Below are 21271 nucleotides of genomic sequence, written 5' to 3'. Positions count from 1 at the left end.
AACAAATGGACTTATCCTCTGCAGATAGTGCTGCTCCTCCCGACGCCCAGAACAAGAAAAGCAAAGGTCAAATGATTAGCCTTGGTATGCCTGTGCACCTTTAATGATTGTGCCGAACCTTTGTGTTGGGCGCGTGCCTCCTCAGCACATGTAGCGCTTGTTAAATACAGAACAGAGAGATAAATTAATGAAGGCTTCCTCCTGCTGCTTCTTTGGCCTCTGCATAACCTAGTAGTGATGACTGAGCAGAAATGTGGCCTCGCTGTAGCTGTACTGTAACACTGTGTTCAGGTCCACACGGCTACGGCAAAGTCACTTAGCAGCCACGCTGTAATAATGCAGCACGGCGTTTTTTAACAGTAAAACTATGTTGTAATCAAAATTAGAGGTCGAGCGATTAATCGATTTGGCTGATTAATCGGCGGCGATAAGGCGGTGATCGACCCTCCTGTTACTCGATGGCTGTGTTCTGTGAGCACCGGACAGGCCTACTATTCCTACTATTCCTTGTTGAAGCACGTTTAACATCCTTTCTCCACTCAACACATTTTGAGAAACCTTTCACTTCCATATGTCTATTTTAAAAAAATAAATGATGTTTAGTTTGAATTTCAGTTCCATTTTTCTTTATTTAGCTATTTAATACTTTGACTAGATGTCAATTAGTTATATAGTTTGTAATAAAGATTGGTCATGTCTAACAGTGTAATTTTTTTTGCGGGGGGGTGGTGGGTATCGGCCGATTAATCAGCTATTGCTCCAAACTATCGTCTATCAGTCTTTAAAAACCCGCTACCGGTCACCCTCTCATCTAAATGCTATCTGTTAATAATTGACACACAGTAAAAATTGGATTTGACTCATATGAGTCATTGAAGCACAAAACACATTTGTTATATATTAAGTATACAGTTTATTATACATGTTTTTTATTCTCTTCCATTCCACATCAAATAAATTAGCTAAATATTTAATCCTATGATTTTAACATCTCCATTTTATAGATTTTGTTAATTGTGTCCTTGTAGCATCACCACCCCATATAAAGGGCAGATGAGGTGGTTTGGTACTGCAAAACTTTACAAAGGGATGTTGAAGAACCAGGTTGATAAAAGTGTCATTTATTAACACAAAAATTGCCTAAACCAAAAGCAAAAATGAAACTCTGGAAATTCAATAAAACTACATTTAAACTGAAGGAAAAGAACAACAAACCAAAGAAAGCTGTAGCCTCACAACAAGAAAACAAATGACAGATGTAAATATCAGTCAAAATACATTCATGCGGTTTTAAAACATTGTTAATGAATGTGGCTTATTATATTTGTGATATGAATAGGGAGATGCCAATCTGTAATATATATTACCATTTATCAATATCCTCATACTCAAGAATATGGATTTCCAGAATGATGAGCTGAATAGTAATCCTCAGTGTAATAACTACAGCTTGTTTACATCTGATATTAAATGATAATTAAAATGACCTGTCATGGACCAATCAAGGTGCACACATATCAAACTGGAACTTGGACTGTTACAGGTTGGACTGTTACAGATTGGACTGTTACAGATTGGACTGTTACAGATTGGACTGTTACAGAGGTGCACTTCTGATCAATATTTCCCAACATCCCAGTTTGCCATTCAGGTGAGTTGAGTGTGTAAGGGACTCCTTCTCACAGAATACTTCTCATCATACATGTATATTGGCTAATTAGCCAATATACATGTATGATGAGAAGTATTCTGAGAGCGTTTTTGTCACACCGACAAAAACGCTCTTATCATTAACACTAGTAAAACAGAAGAAATTATTTTTATACAAATACCTGATTCCACCCTATCATGGACCCCTCACACTGAATTTACCTGTAAGAAGATACAGCATTTACTTTCTTCGCAGGCTCAGATATTTTGGAGCCAGTAGCCAGATTATTTCTCTATTTTTCAGTTCAGTGATTCAGAGTGTCCTGTTGCACTGCAGCACAGCCTGGCTCAGTAATCTCTCTGTAAAACTTCAAACTAAACTTTATAGCCAAATCAAAATCTGCGTGAAGATCATTGGCCAACCTGTGACAGCCTCCTTTCAAGCAGCTCACAACCAGAGTATGCTCAGACTGGCCAACAGCATCTCTTCTGATCCCTTACATGTTTTAAATGGGTAATATTAACTTCTGCCCTCCAAAAGGCCATTTAGAGTCCCGACATTTAACCGCATCAGGCTAAAGAACGCTTTTGTCCATCAGTCCACCTTGTTGCTAAATAATAATGAATGTGCTGCTAAGGAGATGTGAATCAGACAGATGGTCATGTTTTAATGGGTTATACGTATATGGTTAGTTGTGATGTGTTTTGGTTCTTGGGTCCTATTTGTCTGTTTGTTTATGGTAACAGTATGTCTATTGTATGTGTACTTTTTCTCAAACTGAGCTGCCTATGGATGCAAAATGAATTTCAGTGCAAACTGACAATAAAGTTGTATGGTATCGTATATTGCCATCACAAACAGCAGCTGGTTTCAGGAGTGTCAGCAGCTCAGGGGAGCACCGGGCTCAACGGGTCGACACCACGACACAGAGAGAGGCATTTCCTGTTGACCCTCCCACTGCCACTGCACCAGTCCAATAGAATAATGCAGGCAGAAGAGAAAAAAAGCGTTTTATGTGCTGCTTTAAACACTCACTGAGGACTTCATCCTCACCTACTTCATTCTCTGCACCGTGTCCCCAGGCCTCTATGCTCTACATCCCAGCCATTTACTCTGTTTCGATCCCCAGCTTATGGCCAATTATTAGCACGGCTATAGGATGCAGAGTGCAGAGTCAGCGAAAAATACAGTGCAAACACTCATTTAGTATGCCATCACAGGCATGGAGGGGGAGGAGGGAGGAGAGAGGAAAGGAACGAAGGAATGGAGCCTCCCCAGATAGGATGAAAATGATAGTGGTGGTGCGTACAGAGCATCTGTAACTCTCTATACAGATGCAGGCTGCAGAGAGAAGGAGATCATACTGAAAATGTGAAGCTAGCAAAATGCAAATCTCTATACTATGCAGGTAACCGATAGCCGAAAAAAAGAAGGGTGGGATTTTTTTTTTCTTTCCTTGGGTGATTACATAAAGTAAGAAGGTTTTAAATTATGAAATGCATGGGTTGGAGGGGGGGATGGGGGGGGTTTGAAAGGCAAAGTTTGGGAGCACTAGAGTTTGGGATTTCTTACACTACAGAACTAAACATTGAAATGGAAAGGCGACAGAAGATGAGATCTTCTTTCACTGTGTCCTTTGTAACCTTCATACGTTAATAATCCATATACAGTATGATATAAACTGTAGAAGTTAAGATGAAGTCAATACAACCAGATAAAGAAGCTTCTTTATCCAGCTGAACATTACAGAACTTCGTAACAATGGGAATCCAACTCAATTACTTTAGCAGATGAAATCTATTGGAGCTGTTTACATTAACTGGAATATTAAAAGGCATGCACACATTAGTTTTTATGTACGTCGCACCTCCAATTGTCAAATCAGCATGGCTAATTAAAGGCAGTTTCATATCGATGTACTACTTAATTATGATTGTCTCCAGCTGTCCCAGATGTGGACTTTGTCTATTTAAAGTTCAACATTAAGTCATTATGATGCCAGTAAATGTAAAATCCTTTCAGATGTTGAGCCCACTGAACAAGATCTATTTCAACATCAGATGAGAGACTTGACACAAGATGCGGTAAACAATTTCATTTGATCAATTTATTATTGACCGATTTAATATTAATATTAATATTTAACTTGTATTTAATATACAATAATGCAGCTGACCGCATTTCAAGGAAGATTACATATACTGTATAATAAATCTAGGTGGACATCTAGTATATGGCTGGACCATGTACAGTTTGGTCAGTGTGCTAAATTGTGGCCAAATTGTTGAATTCAGAAGTCTTAAGTGTTCAGATAGTAATATCCAAGACCAGCAGAATAATCTGTGCGATAGATTTGGAATGAGCGGCAGTCAATGTTTTTGCACCGTTGTAAATGCCCCCTGAGGACATACTTGAGGACGTACTTGAGGACATACTTGGAACTCTGCGCCTCGCTGCAAAAGCCTCCTGAAGACATAATCGAAGGCTGTCCACGTTTTATAAATGTGAGCAGAAACGATGTGAAACTGGACTATTGCTAAGAGCAGAGAATAGTCGGATTGGATGCTAGAAAGCCGGCACTGACTGAACCAAACTGAGCTATTCTGTTCATTTCGTATGAAGAGACAGTGTATAAGATGCATAGAATTCTAGGTTAAATATTCTTGCTGAATTAGAACTGCAGCTATTTGCACAGCAAGAGCAGGAAAACCGATGTCTATTCAGAGAAAGTGATGATGGATTTGGCTACTGTAGGATGTAGAGTAGCTCTAGTGACTATATGAACGCCAAACATCGCCTACATTTCACATTTCCAAAGTACACAGATGGAAAAACAGATAAAGGAATGTAGATTCCATAGATGTGTGAGAATAAAGGCCCCTGATCAAACTGTAAATAAGAAACTGATATTTTAATTCTATTCACAAAGTAAGAGATTGATGAGAAGACATGAAGAAGATACAGGAGCAGATGTACAGTGTGGTCTGACCGGAGCCACAGCAGCTATTTATGGCCGGTCTTTACCTCTCCATGTAGGAGGCAGTGTGTTCTGCTGCGCTGCCCTCATATTAAAACCCCAGCCATTAAGCAGCACTCGGCCAAAACATTAGCAGCCGCCCAGGAATTAATTGAATATAAGCTTGTTCAGCCCATACTGTGATGTGGCACGATACACACCCCCACACACACACACACACACACACACACACACATACACACACACACACACACACACACACACACACACACACACAGATGTAGATATATGTGCTTGCAGGCCACGGAAAGCCAACACGGTCACAACTCTCTTCTCTTCCTTTGCAGTATTCCAGGATAATTCCGGTCTATTGCAACTTGAAACTTTTTGTCCAAAATTTCAATCAGTTGAAAACAACGCTGAACTCGACAAAATAATTGCTGACCCCTAAAAACACCACAAAATCGTATGATGAAGTCGGAGCAAGAACCCAACAAGCATTCAGACATCAGACAGGTTGTAAAGAAGCCAACCCTTTATCCAGATTATCTTAACCTCTTTATTTAAGAGTTAAAGCTTCAGTAGTCAGTATATTTTTGGTATCATTGGGCAAAAATCCCATAATAACCTTTCAGCATATTATAATTCAAGTGTTCCGAGAGAAAACTAGACTTCTGTTCCTCCTCATGGCTCTGTTTTCAGGCTTTAGAACATGACGAACATGAGACTTTGACCAATTACAGGTCATTTCAGAGAGAGAGAGCGTTCCTATTGGCTGTGCTCCGGTCATGTGACCAGAACTTGGCATTCCTTCACCAGATTTCACAATGGCGGCGGCGTCACAAACTTTCTCATTTTACAGCTAAACATTACACTACAAGATGATTCTGAGAACATCTGAGGAGAGAAATAGATATTACAGTAATATTGATTCAGAATATTGATTCATATTTGATCAGCGCGGCCTAGTTTGACCGTTTGGTCAGAGTTCACGAGTGATTGACAGCTGCTCATAGACGGCAGCTGGACAGCAGACCTCAGATCAGCTCTTACTGCTTGTTTTCCTCCGGTCTGTGAAATCTTGCAGATGCCGTTAGAAGCACCGGAGGACACAGAGGCACATGATTTTTTCCAGGTTACCTGTCTCATGCACTACTGCCACGGTATAGCGCCCGTTTTATAAAAAACACTTTTTTAATCATATTTGCTCCAATATCACCTACTACAGCTTTAAGTCAAACTTGAACATTTCTAATGTCTCAGTTCATTCAGTAAGTACAGCAGTTCAAAGTTGTAGCCGGAAGTAAACTGGTGGATGTTTACTACGGACAAGTTGGTAGATCATTTTTTGTTGTTCTTTGTTTTCTCATTCAAACAAGTTTGGGAGTTTTTTTTCCAACCAGTCTGATCGTCTGGCTGCTCGTGTCCCTTCATCTGGTGAACTTGTTTGTAGTGAAGTTGCTGCATTCTCACATCTCAGCAATTAACTTAGTGACTACAATGATTGGAACAATGAAAATAAGATCCACATTTTATGTAACAAAATAATCTTGACTCAAAAGGACCACTTCTTAGGTTATCGGAGCTTTCAAATGCATCTCTTCATCAGCGACTGGAGCTGGCTCAGGTCTCAACACGTTATCCAGGTGTGGAGCTTCCATCATGACATATTGATCAAAACAACCAGATTCTAACAAACTTGAATCATCCATCAAGAGAAATGTCACGTTCTATCAATTAATGCAAGCAGGGAATTCAAACAAATAGTATGCATAAGACAACAGAATTATGAAAATGGTACATAGCTACAAACAAAGTTTAATGGTGCTAAATGAGCATTTCTGTGGCCTCAAGCGTAGCACCCACCCTCAGGTGGTCATAACGCCGTATCAGCTGTGCCATAAGCGCATTGAGACAATGAACATAGAAACTTATTTGCACATCAATATTCATTCATATGCACTTCTAATCACTTCTAATCCCACTAAGCTATGTGGGCCCTCAGTATTCATTATATTATGTGTCAAATATCAGAATTGGAAGTGAAAATAATCATACTTTTGGTCTAACTTTTAAAGTTGTGGACTCTACATATATAATTAGAACTGTGACGAATAGTTTGACACTTCATTCATAATGTTGAAATTAATATTAATATTATTAATAACTTACAGAAACATGGCGTGCAGTCCACCTTCTCTCTCTCTCACAGCAAGCAACACGGCGCTCCATCCTCTCTCTGTAACTGTCTCAGTCTTCAGTCCAAAAGTCACAATGTATTGAAAAAAGATGGATGAAACCATTAAAAAAATTCACAACATGTTTTTGTCTAATGAAATATTCTGCTTCAATCCATATTTGTTGGTATTTAGAATTCAAAATCAACAGTTTGTTCCGGTACTTTTGCTTCGCCATGACCTATTACTGCATTGGGTGGCAGTGTGAGAATAGGTTTTCTAAAAATAGATATCATATGAAAATAGCACATTTTACACTGCTAAGAGTATCCCAGTTTTATCGTTATCAGTCGTCACAATGCGCTAAAGAGAAAGAGACTGATGACGTGATGACGTGCTGACGTGCTTACGGTAAGCGTATTGCCTCATTTCCGGTTGCCTGTCTTTCTGTGTGCTGCTGTGTTCTGTAGCTGCTCTAGCACATCCAGGGCAATATAGTTATATACTCTTCATTACAGCGGATAATTACCCGCTACATTTATATCTACACTAGTTCTGCTTAAGCACTCACAACTCGCTCCTCTTTAGAGACTTAACCACACATATTCAGCTCGGCTAACGCTAGCTGGGCTATCGTATCGTAGCATAACAGTAGCTTAGCAGTAGCTTAGCCGTTAGCGATGGCTTCTCCTCTCTCCTGCTCTCCTGTTCTCTCTCCTTCTCCTGCTCTCTCCTGCTCTCCTGTTCTCTCTCCTGTTCTCTCTCCTTCTCCTGCTCTCTCCTGCTCTCCTGTTCTCTCTCCCTCTCCTGCTCTCCCCTGCTCTGTGTGTCTTATGTTTAGTTATTCCTCTGCCTCCTTTAGAGCTAGTGGTACATGTATTAGGTGTAGTGCATTCGCTGCATTGGAGGCGAGGGTTAACGAGTTAGAAGCCCGGTTCTGCACTTTAGCTTTAGCTTCTTCTGTAGTTAGCCAGCCCCTAGCCGGTGCAGACCGGCCAAGCTTAGCTTCTGCTAGCCGTCCCCCGGCAACCCCCGAGCAGCCGGGAGGCTGGGTGACTGTCCGAAGGACGCATAGTCGTACCCTGAAGCCCACGGTTAACCACCAACCACTTCACGTTTCTAACAGATATTCCCCTCTCAGCGACACACCCGCTGAGAAACCAACTCTGGTTATCGGCAGCTCCATTTTGCGGAACGTGAAGTTAGCGAAGTCAGCTGCCATAGTTAATTGCATCCCGGGGACCAGAGCGGGCGACATTGAATCTGTTTTGAAACTGCTGGCTAAGGATAAACGTAAATACAGTAAGATTGTTATTCACGTCGGCGGTAATGACACCCGGTTACGTCGATCGGAGGTCACTAAAGTTAATGTCCAATCGGTGTGTGCATACGCAAAAACAATGTCGGACTCCGTAGTTTTCTCTGGTCGCCTGCCCAACTTGACCAGTGACGACATGTATAGCCGCATGAAGTCATTCCACAGCTGGCTGTCGTGGTGGTGTCCAGCAAACGATGTGGGCTTCATTGACAATTGGAACCCTTTCTGGGGAATTCCTGGTCTGATTAGGAGAGACGGCATTCATCCTACTTTGGATGGTGCGGCTCTCTTATCCAGAAATCTGACCAAGATTGTTGGTGGAACAAATCCATGACAAACCAGGGGTCATTCCAGGACGCAGAGCTGTAGTCTTACACACTTCTCTGCGCTTCCATTAGAGCAGTTACCCACCCATAGCTTAACCCCAAACCTAACTGAGACTGTGTCTGCCCCACCTAAATTAATTAAATCAAAAGTAAACAGAAGAGGAGTTAAACATAATAATCTAATAAAATCTAACACTAGTGTTGCACCCTTAAAGACACATGACTCCGTCTTCCTTTTGGCAACTTTTATTCTTCCCAGTTCTGTTGAAGTTATCTTTTACACGAAGCAATCAGAACCGCTCGCACACATATGTAAAACATCAAGCACGTTCCCTAATCGCTACTGCGCTGGCTGATGACATCATCACCGCCTGAACCTTGACCTTTTCCAATAATAACATTGCGCTGACTGATGACATCACATCACTCTGAACTTTGACCTCGTGATAATAACATAAATCAGATAATAGTGTAGTGTAGTGTATATTTCTTCTTAGATAACTTAAATCTATTCTAGGTCAATAAAATGTAAATTATAAAATATTTCTAGGTTGCAACACCCTCCCCCACTAAAAAAAAATGTTGCCATACATTTTCTTTTCTATCTTTTGACCATATTCATCAACATCGTCTCAACAATGGAACATTTGGTAGAAGGTGGGTAAACAGGTAAGTATTATCACACACATTACACATTACAGGGTGGTTAGGCTATACTATCTCTCAGTATTTCTTTCTCTTCTTTTTCCTTGGCAAAAGTCTCTCATGGCAACAATACAAGACTAAGTGTTCATAGTCCATTAGTATTGAAGGGTGAATAGTCCATCGAAGATTTGGTGGGCCCCCCAATCTTCGTAAAGGGACAAGGAAAATACCATACACACCCGATATCATGCGTCTACATATTTCAAAGCCATGCTTTCATTAAGTCTATACTGTAAGTGTACACACAACTGTTACTGTCAGTACTGTTTGTATACTTCACTACTGTCTTAACTTAAACTAGGATAGTGACCTATTTCTGTACTTATTACTTAAATAAATGTTCAGATTACCTGTTTCTACATTCTACAATATGTGTTTTTAATACCACAACATCACCATGAACAAAGATAAACTAACTTATAAAATGTCTCTGTGTTTTCTTTTATATCTATTCATGATAAAAAGGATACATGAATGATGATCTGGTAGAGGGATCATGGCTGGTTCCTGAGGGCCTTTTCACACTGACAGAGCAGGTCTTCAACTGTTGAAAGGTCGGCTGGCCTAGCTGATCATAGGTGTAAACACACCTGGGCTGTCTGACTCTCCTTGGCCTGTCCCTCCATGTTTCAGCATCACTCTGCTCACTCTCAGATTCAACAGCTGGGGCATCAGCCTCTTTCTCCATGCTATGTTTCTCCTCCACGTGCTCCTCTTCAGGGTGTTCCTCCTCAGGATGCTCCTCTGGCATGAATGTCCTCTCAGGCTTGTCTCTGGATGTCTCCCTCCTAGGACAGAATTCTCCTGCTTCTGCATTAAGGAGCGGATCAGCATGTCTCACTGCTGTCCACAAGTGATATTCCTCTTCACTGGAGCTGTCTGTGTCTGTCAGGTAAGTATCATGTGTGGCTTTATGATTTCCTCTTGTTCTCGGTTTTGCTTTGTTTCTGTTGCTTCTCTCTTTCAGGTTGGAATCATGAACCTCTGGCTCTTCAACCAGGTAGGGACATGGCAGGAGTAGGTTACGATGTAACACACGTCTTCTCCCTGTTCCTTGCAATGGTTCGACCACATATACTGGACTCTCAGGGCCTTTTCTTTCCTTGACAACATGAATCATGTCTTCCCAGTAGCTACGCAGTTTCCCAGTACCCCCTCTGGGCGTGAGGTTTCTCACCAGGACATGGTCACCTAGCTCAAGGGCAGAACTCCATGTGCGCTGATTGTAGTTTTTCTGTCCTCTCCTTGCGCTTTTCTTCATATTCTGCATCGCAATAGTATAGGCTTCTTGCATAACTTCTCTCCACTTCTCTGCGTAGCCAACCTGTGACTGGTTCCTTTCTTCTCTTTTTTTTGGAAACATTAGATCAACAGGCAAGGTTGGTTCACGACCAAAGAGGAGGAAGAATGGCGAAAATCCTGTCGCTTCATGCACAGTTGAGTTATAAGCGTGGACCACTTTGTTTAGGTGCTCTTTCCACCTTGACTTCTGAGACTCTTCAAGTGTGCGCAACATTCCTAGCAGCGTTCTGTTGAAGCGTTCTGCAGGATTACCTTGAGGGTGATATGGGGAGGTGCGTGAATGGCGAATACCACAGTAGTCTTGGAGCTTGCGAAAGAGAGTATTTTCAAACTCTTTTCCCTGGTCGTGGTGAATCTTGGACGGGAAACCAAAACGCATAATGAAGTCATCAAAGAGTTTTCTGGCTGCGGTCTTCCCAGACTTGTCTCTTGTTGCATAGGCCTGTGCATATTTGGTGAAGTGATCCACAACTACCAGTATATACTCCTCACCTCCCTTACACTTGTCCAAGTGTACATAGTCAATGGAGATCATCTCAAACGGTGCAGAGGTCTCAATGCTCTGGATAGGTGTCCTGGTTACTCTGTTCGGTTTTTTTCTTTTTATGCAGCGACACACTTGAGTGACGTAGTGTTCCATTTCCTGTCTCATTTTAGGCCAGAAGAAGCGTTCTCTAGCAAGAGCCACCATCGATCTGCAGACGGGGCCACTCTCTAAGAAGCTGTCTGACGGCTTCATTTTCTGCCAGCTTGTCTTTGTGCTTCAAGAAGGCATGTGTTCTTTTCAGGGCCAAAACTCTGCTTGTGGCTAAGTCTGCATTTTGGGCAGCTCTGATGTCTTCCAATGCAAGAGGCTGAATTGGCTCTGAGATATTACACCCCTCTGGCAGTGCGTCGACATTACAGGTGACAGCAGAGATCCAATTAACATCTCCTGTTCCATCTCTCTCCAGAGCTTTCCCGATGCATTCAACAGCTTCCTGTTGACATTCCTCTGTACATTCCTGCATGATCTCTTCAATGGGCTTTGGTCTCCGTGACAAGAAATCTGCATCTCGATTTGCTGTTCCAGGCCTGTATTTGAGTGTGAACCTATAATCCGCCAACTCTGCCACCCAACGGTGTCCAGCTGCATTGAGTTTCGCTGACTTAGTGACATATGTCAGGGGATTATTGTCACTGTACACAGTAAAGTGGGGCGCATGAAACAGATAATCACGAAAACGCTCTGTTATGGCCCATTTCAGTGCCAGGAATTCTAATTTGCCAGAATGCATCTTGTAGTTCCTTTCTGCCGCTGACAATGTCCTTGATCCATATCCTATGACTCTAAGAACACCCTCTTGCCGCTGGTACAAAACTGCACCTAGGCCCTCTTCTGAGGCATCCACATGGAGTACTAAGGGTTTCTCTAGATCTGGATATGCCATCACTGGAGGGTTTGTCAGCTGATCTGCAAGTTTGTTCACTATCTCTTGGTGAATCGCTGTCCACTGGACTGGATGAGACGGTGGCAACTGAGCAGATTTGCGGCTAGCCCCCTTTTTCTTTTGGCCTTGCTTCTGTTCAGACTTGGGCTTTGCTAACAGTTCGTACAGGGGTTTGGCTGTCCTGGAGAAGTCTGGTACATAGGATCTGTAGTAACTGAGGAAACCCATCAGTTTTCTCACTTCTCTCACAGTGGTTGGTGTCTCGTGCTTCAGTGCTTGAACCGCTTCCACCTCTTTGGGATTCATTTTGTATCCCTCTGCAGAGATAACTCGACCCACATAACAGACCTCACTTTTGAAAAAGTCACATTTCTTCGGCCTCAACTTTATACCACACTCTCTTTGTCGTTGCAGCACCTGTTTCACATTTTGGATGTGTTGCTCAAAGCTGGCGCTAAATACCAGGACATCATCCAAATACGGGACACAAACTTCATCCCTGAGGTCTCCCAGGCATCCCTCCATATAGCGCTGAAAAGCTGCGGGCGCATTTGTAAGCCCAAATGGGATCCTCACCCATTCATAAAGTCCCCATGGTGTTATGAATGCGGTGTAGGGTCTGCTTTTCTCGCTCATGAAGCCCTGGTGGTAAGCCTTCCCCTGGTCTAACACCGTGAACCAGGAGTTGCCTCCCAGGTTTTCCAAGATCTCCTGTATCCTCGGAATTGGATGACGGTCAGGCAGTGTTTTCCCGTTCAGCAGCCTGTAGTCTATGCACAAGCGAAGACTCCCATCTTTCTTCCTGACGCATACTACAGGTGAGGAATATGAAGAACAGGATTTCTGGATCCAGCCTTGGTTCAGTAAGTCCTGTATGTGTGTTTTCACTTCCTGGTAGAGATGTTTAGGGATTGCATTGTATGTTCTTTGTACGGGCACATTGTCTTTTAACTGTATGTCCATCTCCAAGTCTCTAATGCACCCTGTATCCCAATCATGCTTTGCAAAAACGTCACACTCTTCTCTGAGCATTTGCTGTACCTGTTGCCGTTGGTCGTCTGGCAGATGACTCAGGTCCACAGGTGGGTCCCAGCGCTCACCTTGTGACTCGCTGCTGGACTGCTGCACAGGCGGGGCAACACTGCTGTCTGATGTCTGAGGTTTCTCACCCTCAGTAGGCTTTGTCTGCAATGGGTAGATGGCATCAACACTGTGCAACCAGCCAAGTGTAGTGCGACTGCAAAGCGTGATATCATTGTCAGTCATGTTTTCAACAGTCAACTCAATTTGACAATTATCTTCTGGAGGGAGCTCGATTAACTGGTCTCTAATGGCTAGGCCTGTTGGCCATGGTGCCTCCTGGTTCGGCTCCAACACTACATGTGACGTACTCCACACACTCTTATTTAGCCAGCCGCACTGCACTGTCATCACTTTGTTCTTTGGGATGGTCACTGATCGTCTGCCTACTCTGGCTATGTGGGGTTGGCTTACAGTCTTTTGTTTTTTTAAAACAGATAAAACAGCTCTTGCAGTTTTGTGTCCTATCTCTAGTGCTGAGCACAGTCTCTTTACCATGTGACCAGATGGCATGCAATCTCCACCTGTGTCGTTTGTGAGTGCTAGTTCTTCGATCACATTAAAGCCAATGATGGGGCGTTCCATGTCACTGCTGGAAACCAGTATTGGGACCAGAACAGGTTTGTCACTCATTCCAGCCACAGCATTTTTGGACAGGGTGAATTCAATTTCCATCCATCCTTCATACGGAATGTCTGTTCCATTTGCAGCTGAGAGCTCCAATGCTCCTTCTTCAAGCAGCTCTGTCACTGGTCTCACCTCAGTGTCTGGCAGGTATTTTCCTTTCCAGTTCAATCCCACTATTGATACCTGTGACCCAGTGTCCCACAGTATTGTAGTGTCAACTCCTCCCAGAGAGGCTCGAACTAGACATCTCTTCCCTACCAGCTTGGCTGTTTGCTTTTGCTTACCAGTGAGGGGTGCTCGAAGGCTGAACAGATCCACTTTGTCTGTGTTTTCTGCAGAATGATGCAGGATTTCGATTTTATTTGTGCTGGCTGCGACATTTTTCATTCTACAACCCGATGCCCAGTGTTCGGCGCTGCCGCACTTAAAACAGTGATTACACCTTCCATCAGGGTTGGATACCTGACAGTTCTGACACTGTCTGCTGTTTGCAGTCTTTGGCTGTGGTCGATATTTTCGGTTTGGCTGTTCACTCACTCTCATGGGTTGAGGCTTAGGGGTTTGGTGAAGACTTGCAATTTGAGTGGTGAGGTTCTGGATCGCGTCACATATGGCTTTGTTGCCTTGGTCAACCTTTTCCATCAGTGTATCACGTTTGTTTGTTTCCTTGTGTTTGTCCTTGCTGTTTGGTTTGTGCACATAGCTTTCCTTTTCAGTTTCCTCATTTTCTTCAGTAATTGCTGCCACTTTAATCATCTTTGCTTTTGATGCGGCTGACAACTTGTTCTTTCTTTCCATCTCGAGACTGTATGCAGCCGTCATCTTCTCCAAAAGGACTTCATCTGTAACCTCAGGATCTTGTAAGTATGGCTTTATATCTGCTCGTATGGCGTCATCATGGAGGCCAGTAATTACTGTTTGGAGGAACTGATTTTGGATTAGCGCTGAACTGTACTGCAAACCAGACTTAGCTCTTTCTGAAGCAAAGACAACTTGTTGTCTCAGATCCATGGCTCGTACCAAAAACTGAATGGGTGTTTCTCTTGGCTCCTGAACGGCGCGTGTGAGGGAGTGGTACAGCTCAGTAGCATCCTTCTCAATGTAATGAGTCCGTAATATCTGTCTGAGAGATTGTAGTGTTAAATCAACTCTACTTTCAAGATAACTCTTCAGTTTCGTTCCTGGAGCGATGGCTTGAATGACAGCTTCGACAACTTCTCCCTCGTCATATCCTTTTTTCAATGCCCTTTGAATTTGTCTTTCCAAACTGGTGTATGCTAATTTATCCTTTTGATTTGGTTCTCCAATTTGTCCAATTATTTTTAATTCCCTTCTGTACAGTGGATGGACATAAGCAACATTTTGACTAGCATCAGAGGCTTCTTCCTTTGCATTGGGGGCAGAAACACTTTTTCTTTGTGTATCTGAGTTAGTGGGTGCAATACCATTTTCGTCCACAGGGCGGTGCTCTTGCAATACTTGTTGAGGCATGGACTCATCACTATCGCCATATTCCTCTTTTAGTTCGTCAATCTTGTCATTTAAGTGCAGTAATACAGACATTCCTTCGTCCTCTCGTGAAGTAACATCTTCCCCTTCCAGATGCTGGAGAATATGCCTCCTCAGCTTACGAGGAAAGTCTTTGTCACTCTTATCCACAGTTAGACCGAGTGCTGCGCATAAGTCATTCAACTCCGATGCTGTCAGTGTCAGTAACTTTTCCTCTATCTCTCCCACAACATTCTCCCAATCAGGCGACATCTGTTGTGCTTTGGACATGATGGCAAACTTTTACCTCCCCTGCTTCGTTTGGAGCACTGCGGTATTGACGACGTCGGTCTGCTTGGCTAGCAGCTAACGCTAACTCTTACTGTGTTGTGGCTCATGACTTGTCTTGCTTCGTGATGAACTCCAACCGGGCGGAAACACCAAGTTTATGTTGCACCCTTAAAGACACATGACTCCGTCTTCCTTTTGGCAACTTTTATTCTTCCCAGTTCTGTTGAAGTTATCTTTTACACGAAGCAATCAGAACCGCTCGCACACATATGTAAAACATCAAGCACGTTCCCTAATCGCTACTGCGCTGGCTGATGACATCATCACCGCCTGAACCTTGACCTTTTCCAATAATAACATTGCGCTGACTGATGACATCACATCACTCTGAACTTTGACCTCGTGATAATAACATAAATCAGATAATAGTGTAGTGTAGTGTATATTTCTTCTTAGATAACTTAAATCTATTCTAGGTCAATAAAATGTAAATTATAAAATATTTCTAGGTTGCAACACTAGCACTGCAATAAAGCAACAAAACAGGAGAATTAAATGTGGACTCTTAAATATCAGATCTCTGTCATCTAAAGCTCTACTAGTAAATGATTTAATATCAGATAATCACATTGATTTATTTTGTCTTACCGAAACCTGGCTGTGTCAGGAAGAATATGTCAGCCTAAACGAATCCACTCCCCCGAGTCATATTAATACTCACATTCCTCGAGACACCGGCCGAGGAGGTGGAGTTGCAGCCATCTTCGACTCAAGCCTATTAATAAACCCTAAAACTAAACTAAATTATAACTCATTTGAAAGCCTTGTTCTTAGTCTTTCACACCCAACCTGGAAAGCACTACAGCCAATTTTATTTGTTATAGTGTACCGCGCTCCAGGCCCATATTCTGAATTTCTATCTGAATTCTCAGAGTTTCTATCAAACTTAGTCCTGAAAACAGATAAAGTCATTATAGTAGGTGATTTTAATATTCATGTGGACGTTGATAATGATAGCCTCAGTACTGCGTTTATCTCTTTATTAGATTCAATTGGTTTCTCGCAGAACGTGCATAAACCCACTCACCGCTTTAACCACACCCTCGACCTTGTTATGTCATATGGCGTTGAAATTGAACATTTAATTGTTTTTCCACAGAACTCTCTTTTATCAGACCATTATTTAATCACTTTTGAATTCTTATTACTAGACTATACACCATTAGATAAAAGTGTGTACACTAGATGTCTATCCGATAGTGTTGTAGCTAAATTTAAGGAAGTGATTCCATCAGCATTAAATTCAATACCATGTCTCAATATAACAGAGGACTCGTATGTTAATTTTAGCCCTACCCAAATTGATCATCTTGTAGATAGTGCTACAGACTCACTGCGAGTCACACTTGATTCTGTTGCCCCTCTAAAAAAGAAGTTAGTAAAACAAAGGAAGTCAGCTCCATGGTATAACCCTCAAACACGCAAACTAAAGCAAGCATCGAGGAAACTGGAAAGGATATGGCGTTCCACCAAACAGGAAGAATCTCATTTAGTCTGGCAAGATAGTCTTAAAACATATAGGAAGGCTCTCTGTGATGCCAGAGCAGCCCATTACTCATCATTAATAGAGAAAAATAAGAACAACCCTAGGTTTCTATTCAGCACTGTAGCCAGGCTGACAGAAAGCCACAGCTCTATTGAGCCATGTATTCCTACAACCCTCAGTAGTAGTGACTTTATGAGTTTCTTTAATGATAAAATCATAACTATTAGAGACTAAATTAATCACCTCCTACCGTCAACTGGTACCAATTTATCCTCAAACTTAGGAACCTTAGAAACAGCTGTACAACCTGATATATATTTAGACTGCTTTCTCCTATCGATCTCCACAAATTAACCTCACTGATCTCCTCATCTAAATCATCTACCTGTCTCCTAGACCCTATTCCAACTAGACTGCTAAAAGAAGTTTTACCTCTAGTTAGCACCTCTTTACTGGATATGATCAATGTGTCTTTACTAACAGGCTATGTACCACAGTCCTTTAAAGTAGCTGTAATTAAACCTCTTCTTAAAAAGCCCACTCTTGATCCAGAGGTCCTAGCCAACTATAGACCTATATCTAACCTTCCCTTTACCTCCAAAATACTCGAGAAAGTAGTTGCCAGTCAGCTGTGTGACTTTCTACAGAACAATCATTTATTCGAAGATTATAAGTCAGGATTTAGAGTGCACCATAGCACAGAGACAGCACTAGTGAAAATTACAAATGACCTTTTAATGGCATCGGACAAAGGACTTGTCTCTGTACTTGTCTTGCTAGATCTCAGTGCTGCTTTCGACACCATTGATCATGACATCCTATTACAAAGACTGGAACATTTAATTGGCATTAAAGGAACTGCACTAAGTTGGTTTAAGTCCTATTTATCAGATCGATCTCAGTTTGTACATGTCAACGATGAGTCCTCCATGTACGCCAAAGTTAGTCACGGAGTTCCACAGGGTTCTGTACTTGGACCAATTCTATTTACCTTATATATGCTTCCCTTAGGCAATGTTATTAGAAAACACTCCATAAACTTTCATTGTTATGCAGATGATACCCAATTATATCTATCAATCAAGCCAGACGAAACAAACCAGTTAACTAAACTTCAAGCATGCCTTAAGGACATAAAAACCTGGATGACCTGCAATTTCCTGATGTTAAACTCAGACAAAACTGAAGTTATTGTACTTGGCCCTGAGCACCTCCGAAACAAATTATCTAATGATATAGTTACTTTAGATGGCATTGCCCTGGCCTCCAGCACCACCGTAAGGAATCTGGGAGTTGTCTTCGACCATGATATGTCCTTTAACTCTCACATAAAACAAACCTCACGGACTGCCTTCTTTCATCTACGTAACATTGCGAAGATCAGGCACATCCTGTGTCAAAATGATGCAGAAAAATTAGTCCATGCATTTGTTACCTCTAGACTCGATTACTGCAATTCCTTATTATCAGGCTGCTCCAATAAGTCTCTTAAGACTCTCCAGTTGATCCAGAATGCTGCAGCACGTGTACTGACTAGAACTAGAAAAAGAGATCATATTACGCCTGGATTAGCTTCTCTGCACTGGCTGCCTGTAAAATCCAGAATAGATTTTAAAATCGTCCTCCTCACCTACAAAGCGCTAAACGGTCAGGCCCCATCATATCTTAAAGAGCTCATAGTACCCTACTACCCCACTAGAGCACTGCGCTCACAGAATGCAGGGTTACTTGAGGTTCCTAGAGTCTCCAAAAGTAGAATGGGAGCCAGAGCCTTCAGCTATCAAGCTCCTCTTCTCTGGAACCAGCTCCCAGTTTCAGTCCGGGAGGCAGACACCGTCTCTACATTTAAGAGTAGGCTAAAGACTTTCCTCTTTGATAACGCTTATACTTAAGCTGCTATAGGCATAGACTGCCGGGGGACTTCCTATGACACACTGTCATAAGGAACTTCCTATGACACACTGAGCTCCCCTCTCCTTCTGTATATACTCATGTCCCATGTCCATGTTGTTACTAACTTCATTCCTTCCCGGGAGTCCTTGTGCCTCCTTGTCTCGCAGCTAACCGTGGAGCGGGGTCACACCTGGAGTGAGGTCATACCTGGAGCGGGATCACACCGGGAGCGAGGTTATACCTGGAGCATGGGCACACTTGGAGCAGGGTTTCACCTGGATCTTGGTGGTCTCCGGTATTGTGGCTGCATCTGCTGCCGCGTCGGTGCCTGCTTGACACCAACTGCTACCATCCCTAATTAACTACGTCTGTACGAGGGACTACCAATGCTAACGAGGGATTTCCAACACCTAGTGACAATGTGGCAGCCTGGAGAATAACACTTCTCAATCACTGCCAAAGACATCAAGAGCTCCCAGCAAGCATGCTGATGCTGCAGGAACCAACGCACGGGCATCGATCGCAGGGACGTCCCACACCAACACACATGGACGTACTGAGGACAGATGCTGGACAGTGCTGGCTTTCCGATAGTTGTATTATCACTCTTTCCATCCACCACTATTGGTTTTGTGTTATCAGCCCTACTTGTATTAGCTATTACAGCTGCTAGACTGCTATTGTGGCTGCTTCTCTCTCTCTCTCTCTCTCTCTCTCTCTCTCTCTCTCTCTCTCTCTCTCTCTCTCTCACTCTCTCTCACTCTCTCACTCTATCTATCTATCTATCCCCCCAGCCGGTCTCGGCAGATGGCCGCCCGCCCTGCGCCCGGTTCTGCTCCAGGTTTCTTCCCAGTAATCGGGGAGTTTTTCCTGGCCACAGTGCGCTTGGTGGATCCTGTTGGGTCTCTAAACTATGGTGTACTGTCATAGACCTGCTCTATATATAAAGCGTCTTGAGATAACTTCTGTTGTGATTTGACGCTATACAAAAATAAATTGATTTGATTTGATTTGATTTGATGGGGCGTTAATGGTCCATCAGCATGGACAAAAGGATACAGACCCTCTTTGGCATGGGATCTGGAGGAAACAGTACCCCTTAAGAGCCTGGTGGTCCTGGTGTTAATGGAGAACCTTTACAGCTGCATAGATCATTTTTTTGGCCACTAGGGGGAACGTAAGGTTTAAGAACTAATTTGAAGCATCTAAACAGGGCATTTTAATGTATAATGGTAATGCTTTTTGAAGGTTAGTTGCAGAGATGAGTAATAATTGATCAGCTGTATGTACTTGAGTAAAACTTTAATGCAGCATACTCTTGCTTGAGTAGAGTTTTAGCGATAAATCTTTACTTTTACTCCGTTATATTTGGATACGTTCATCGAGTTACTGCAATTTCTATAATTTAATTTATTTTTTCATGCAGATTCTTTTAAGAGGCTGGTGGTCTGCTGATCCCAGGTCTGCTGCCTAGGGATGTCACGATATCAGAAATCTAGTAATCGATACCAATACCAGTGAATTTCCACGATTCTCAATACCAATTCGATACCACGGTAAAAAAAACAAAAACAACAACAACAATAAATCCCATGTACTGTAATTCAACACGTACTCTTTTATTAAAAACATTTGAACATTACAAAAAACAGAGGCATGTGGCCTTTAAGTAATAAATAAAAATAATTGACCCATTTGGTTCATTTTGGCGTATCAGCGGCATGTTATCAATCGATAGTCAGACGACGGACACTACATACTGACCGTGAACGCATCTGGTCCGTCAGCTCAGAGTAGCAGGAGTAGAAGCAGGAGGCAGAGGATTTATTGTCGAAGGGAAAAGCAAACGCACCTATTTGGCAATATTTCACGTTTAATCCCAATGCTATAAGGGAACCATAACGTTAATGAGGTAATCGCCGCGATGGAGCCGTCACAGCCGGTGTGCACGGAGCAGCGGCGCCAGGTAGACCCCCGCAGCGGAGCCCCACAGCAAAAGCTCTCCCGGAGAGGCCAGACACACCGCCACCCGACAGTAAAGATCAGAGTCAGCGCTCTGCACATGTTGACCGTCATCTTTCTTGTAAAATGTCCGGTGGAATCAGTGACAACGGTGTTGTCACAAGTTTATTAACCGGTGGGAACATTTTCCTCACTGTCACATCCCTACCAACGACCATTACAGGCATCGTACGGTACCTTCAGTACTGTAGAAAAAGAGTACTATCACTTTTTTAAAATGTTGGCATCGACCTGATACCAAAGTTATCGTGACATCCCTACTGCTGCAACTGTGTTCTTCTACCGCAGCCACACCCCTCATGACTCTGCTCATAGCAGGATAATAACTGAAGCTACAGCAGGAGATTCAGGTGGGACTAAACATCCCTGGCCTCTCGTCTTCCACTGTTACATGATACATGGTTTTCAAATAGCACTTTTGGAATCACACTTGTGAGA

General features: G+C 42.7%; 2 protein-coding genes across 2 annotated transcripts in view; one reads left to right on the top strand and one right to left on the bottom strand.

Annotated features, from left to right (window-relative positions):
• rbfox3a (RNA binding fox-1 homolog 3a) overlaps positions 1–21271 on the bottom strand; it is a 417847-nt gene that overhangs the window by 311306 nt on the left and 85270 nt on the right. The gene's annotated exons all lie outside the window — the stretch shown is intronic.
• Positions 7191–8642, top strand: LOC141758800 (uncharacterized). Its single transcript, XM_074620484.1, has one exon. The coding sequence runs from the start codon at positions 7486–7488 to the stop codon at positions 8455–8457; it is 972 nt and encodes a 323-aa protein (XP_074476585.1). The 5' UTR covers positions 7191–7485; the 3' UTR covers positions 8458–8642.

Source organism: Sebastes fasciatus, chromosome 20 (assembly GCF_043250625.1).
Source record: "Sebastes fasciatus isolate fSebFas1 chromosome 20, fSebFas1.pri, whole genome shotgun sequence".
NCBI classification, from domain to species: Eukaryota; Metazoa; Chordata; class Actinopteri; order Perciformes; family Sebastidae; genus Sebastes; species Sebastes fasciatus.
Note: the sequence above shows the minus strand (reverse complement) of the source record. Positions and strands in the feature narration are given on the sequence as shown.

Excerpts from the sequence above, each read along its gene's own strand:
- LOC141758800 (XM_074620484.1), top strand. The coding sequence starts at position 7,486 with ATGGCTTCTCCTCTCTCCTGCTCTCCTGTTCTCTCTCCTTCTCCTGCT.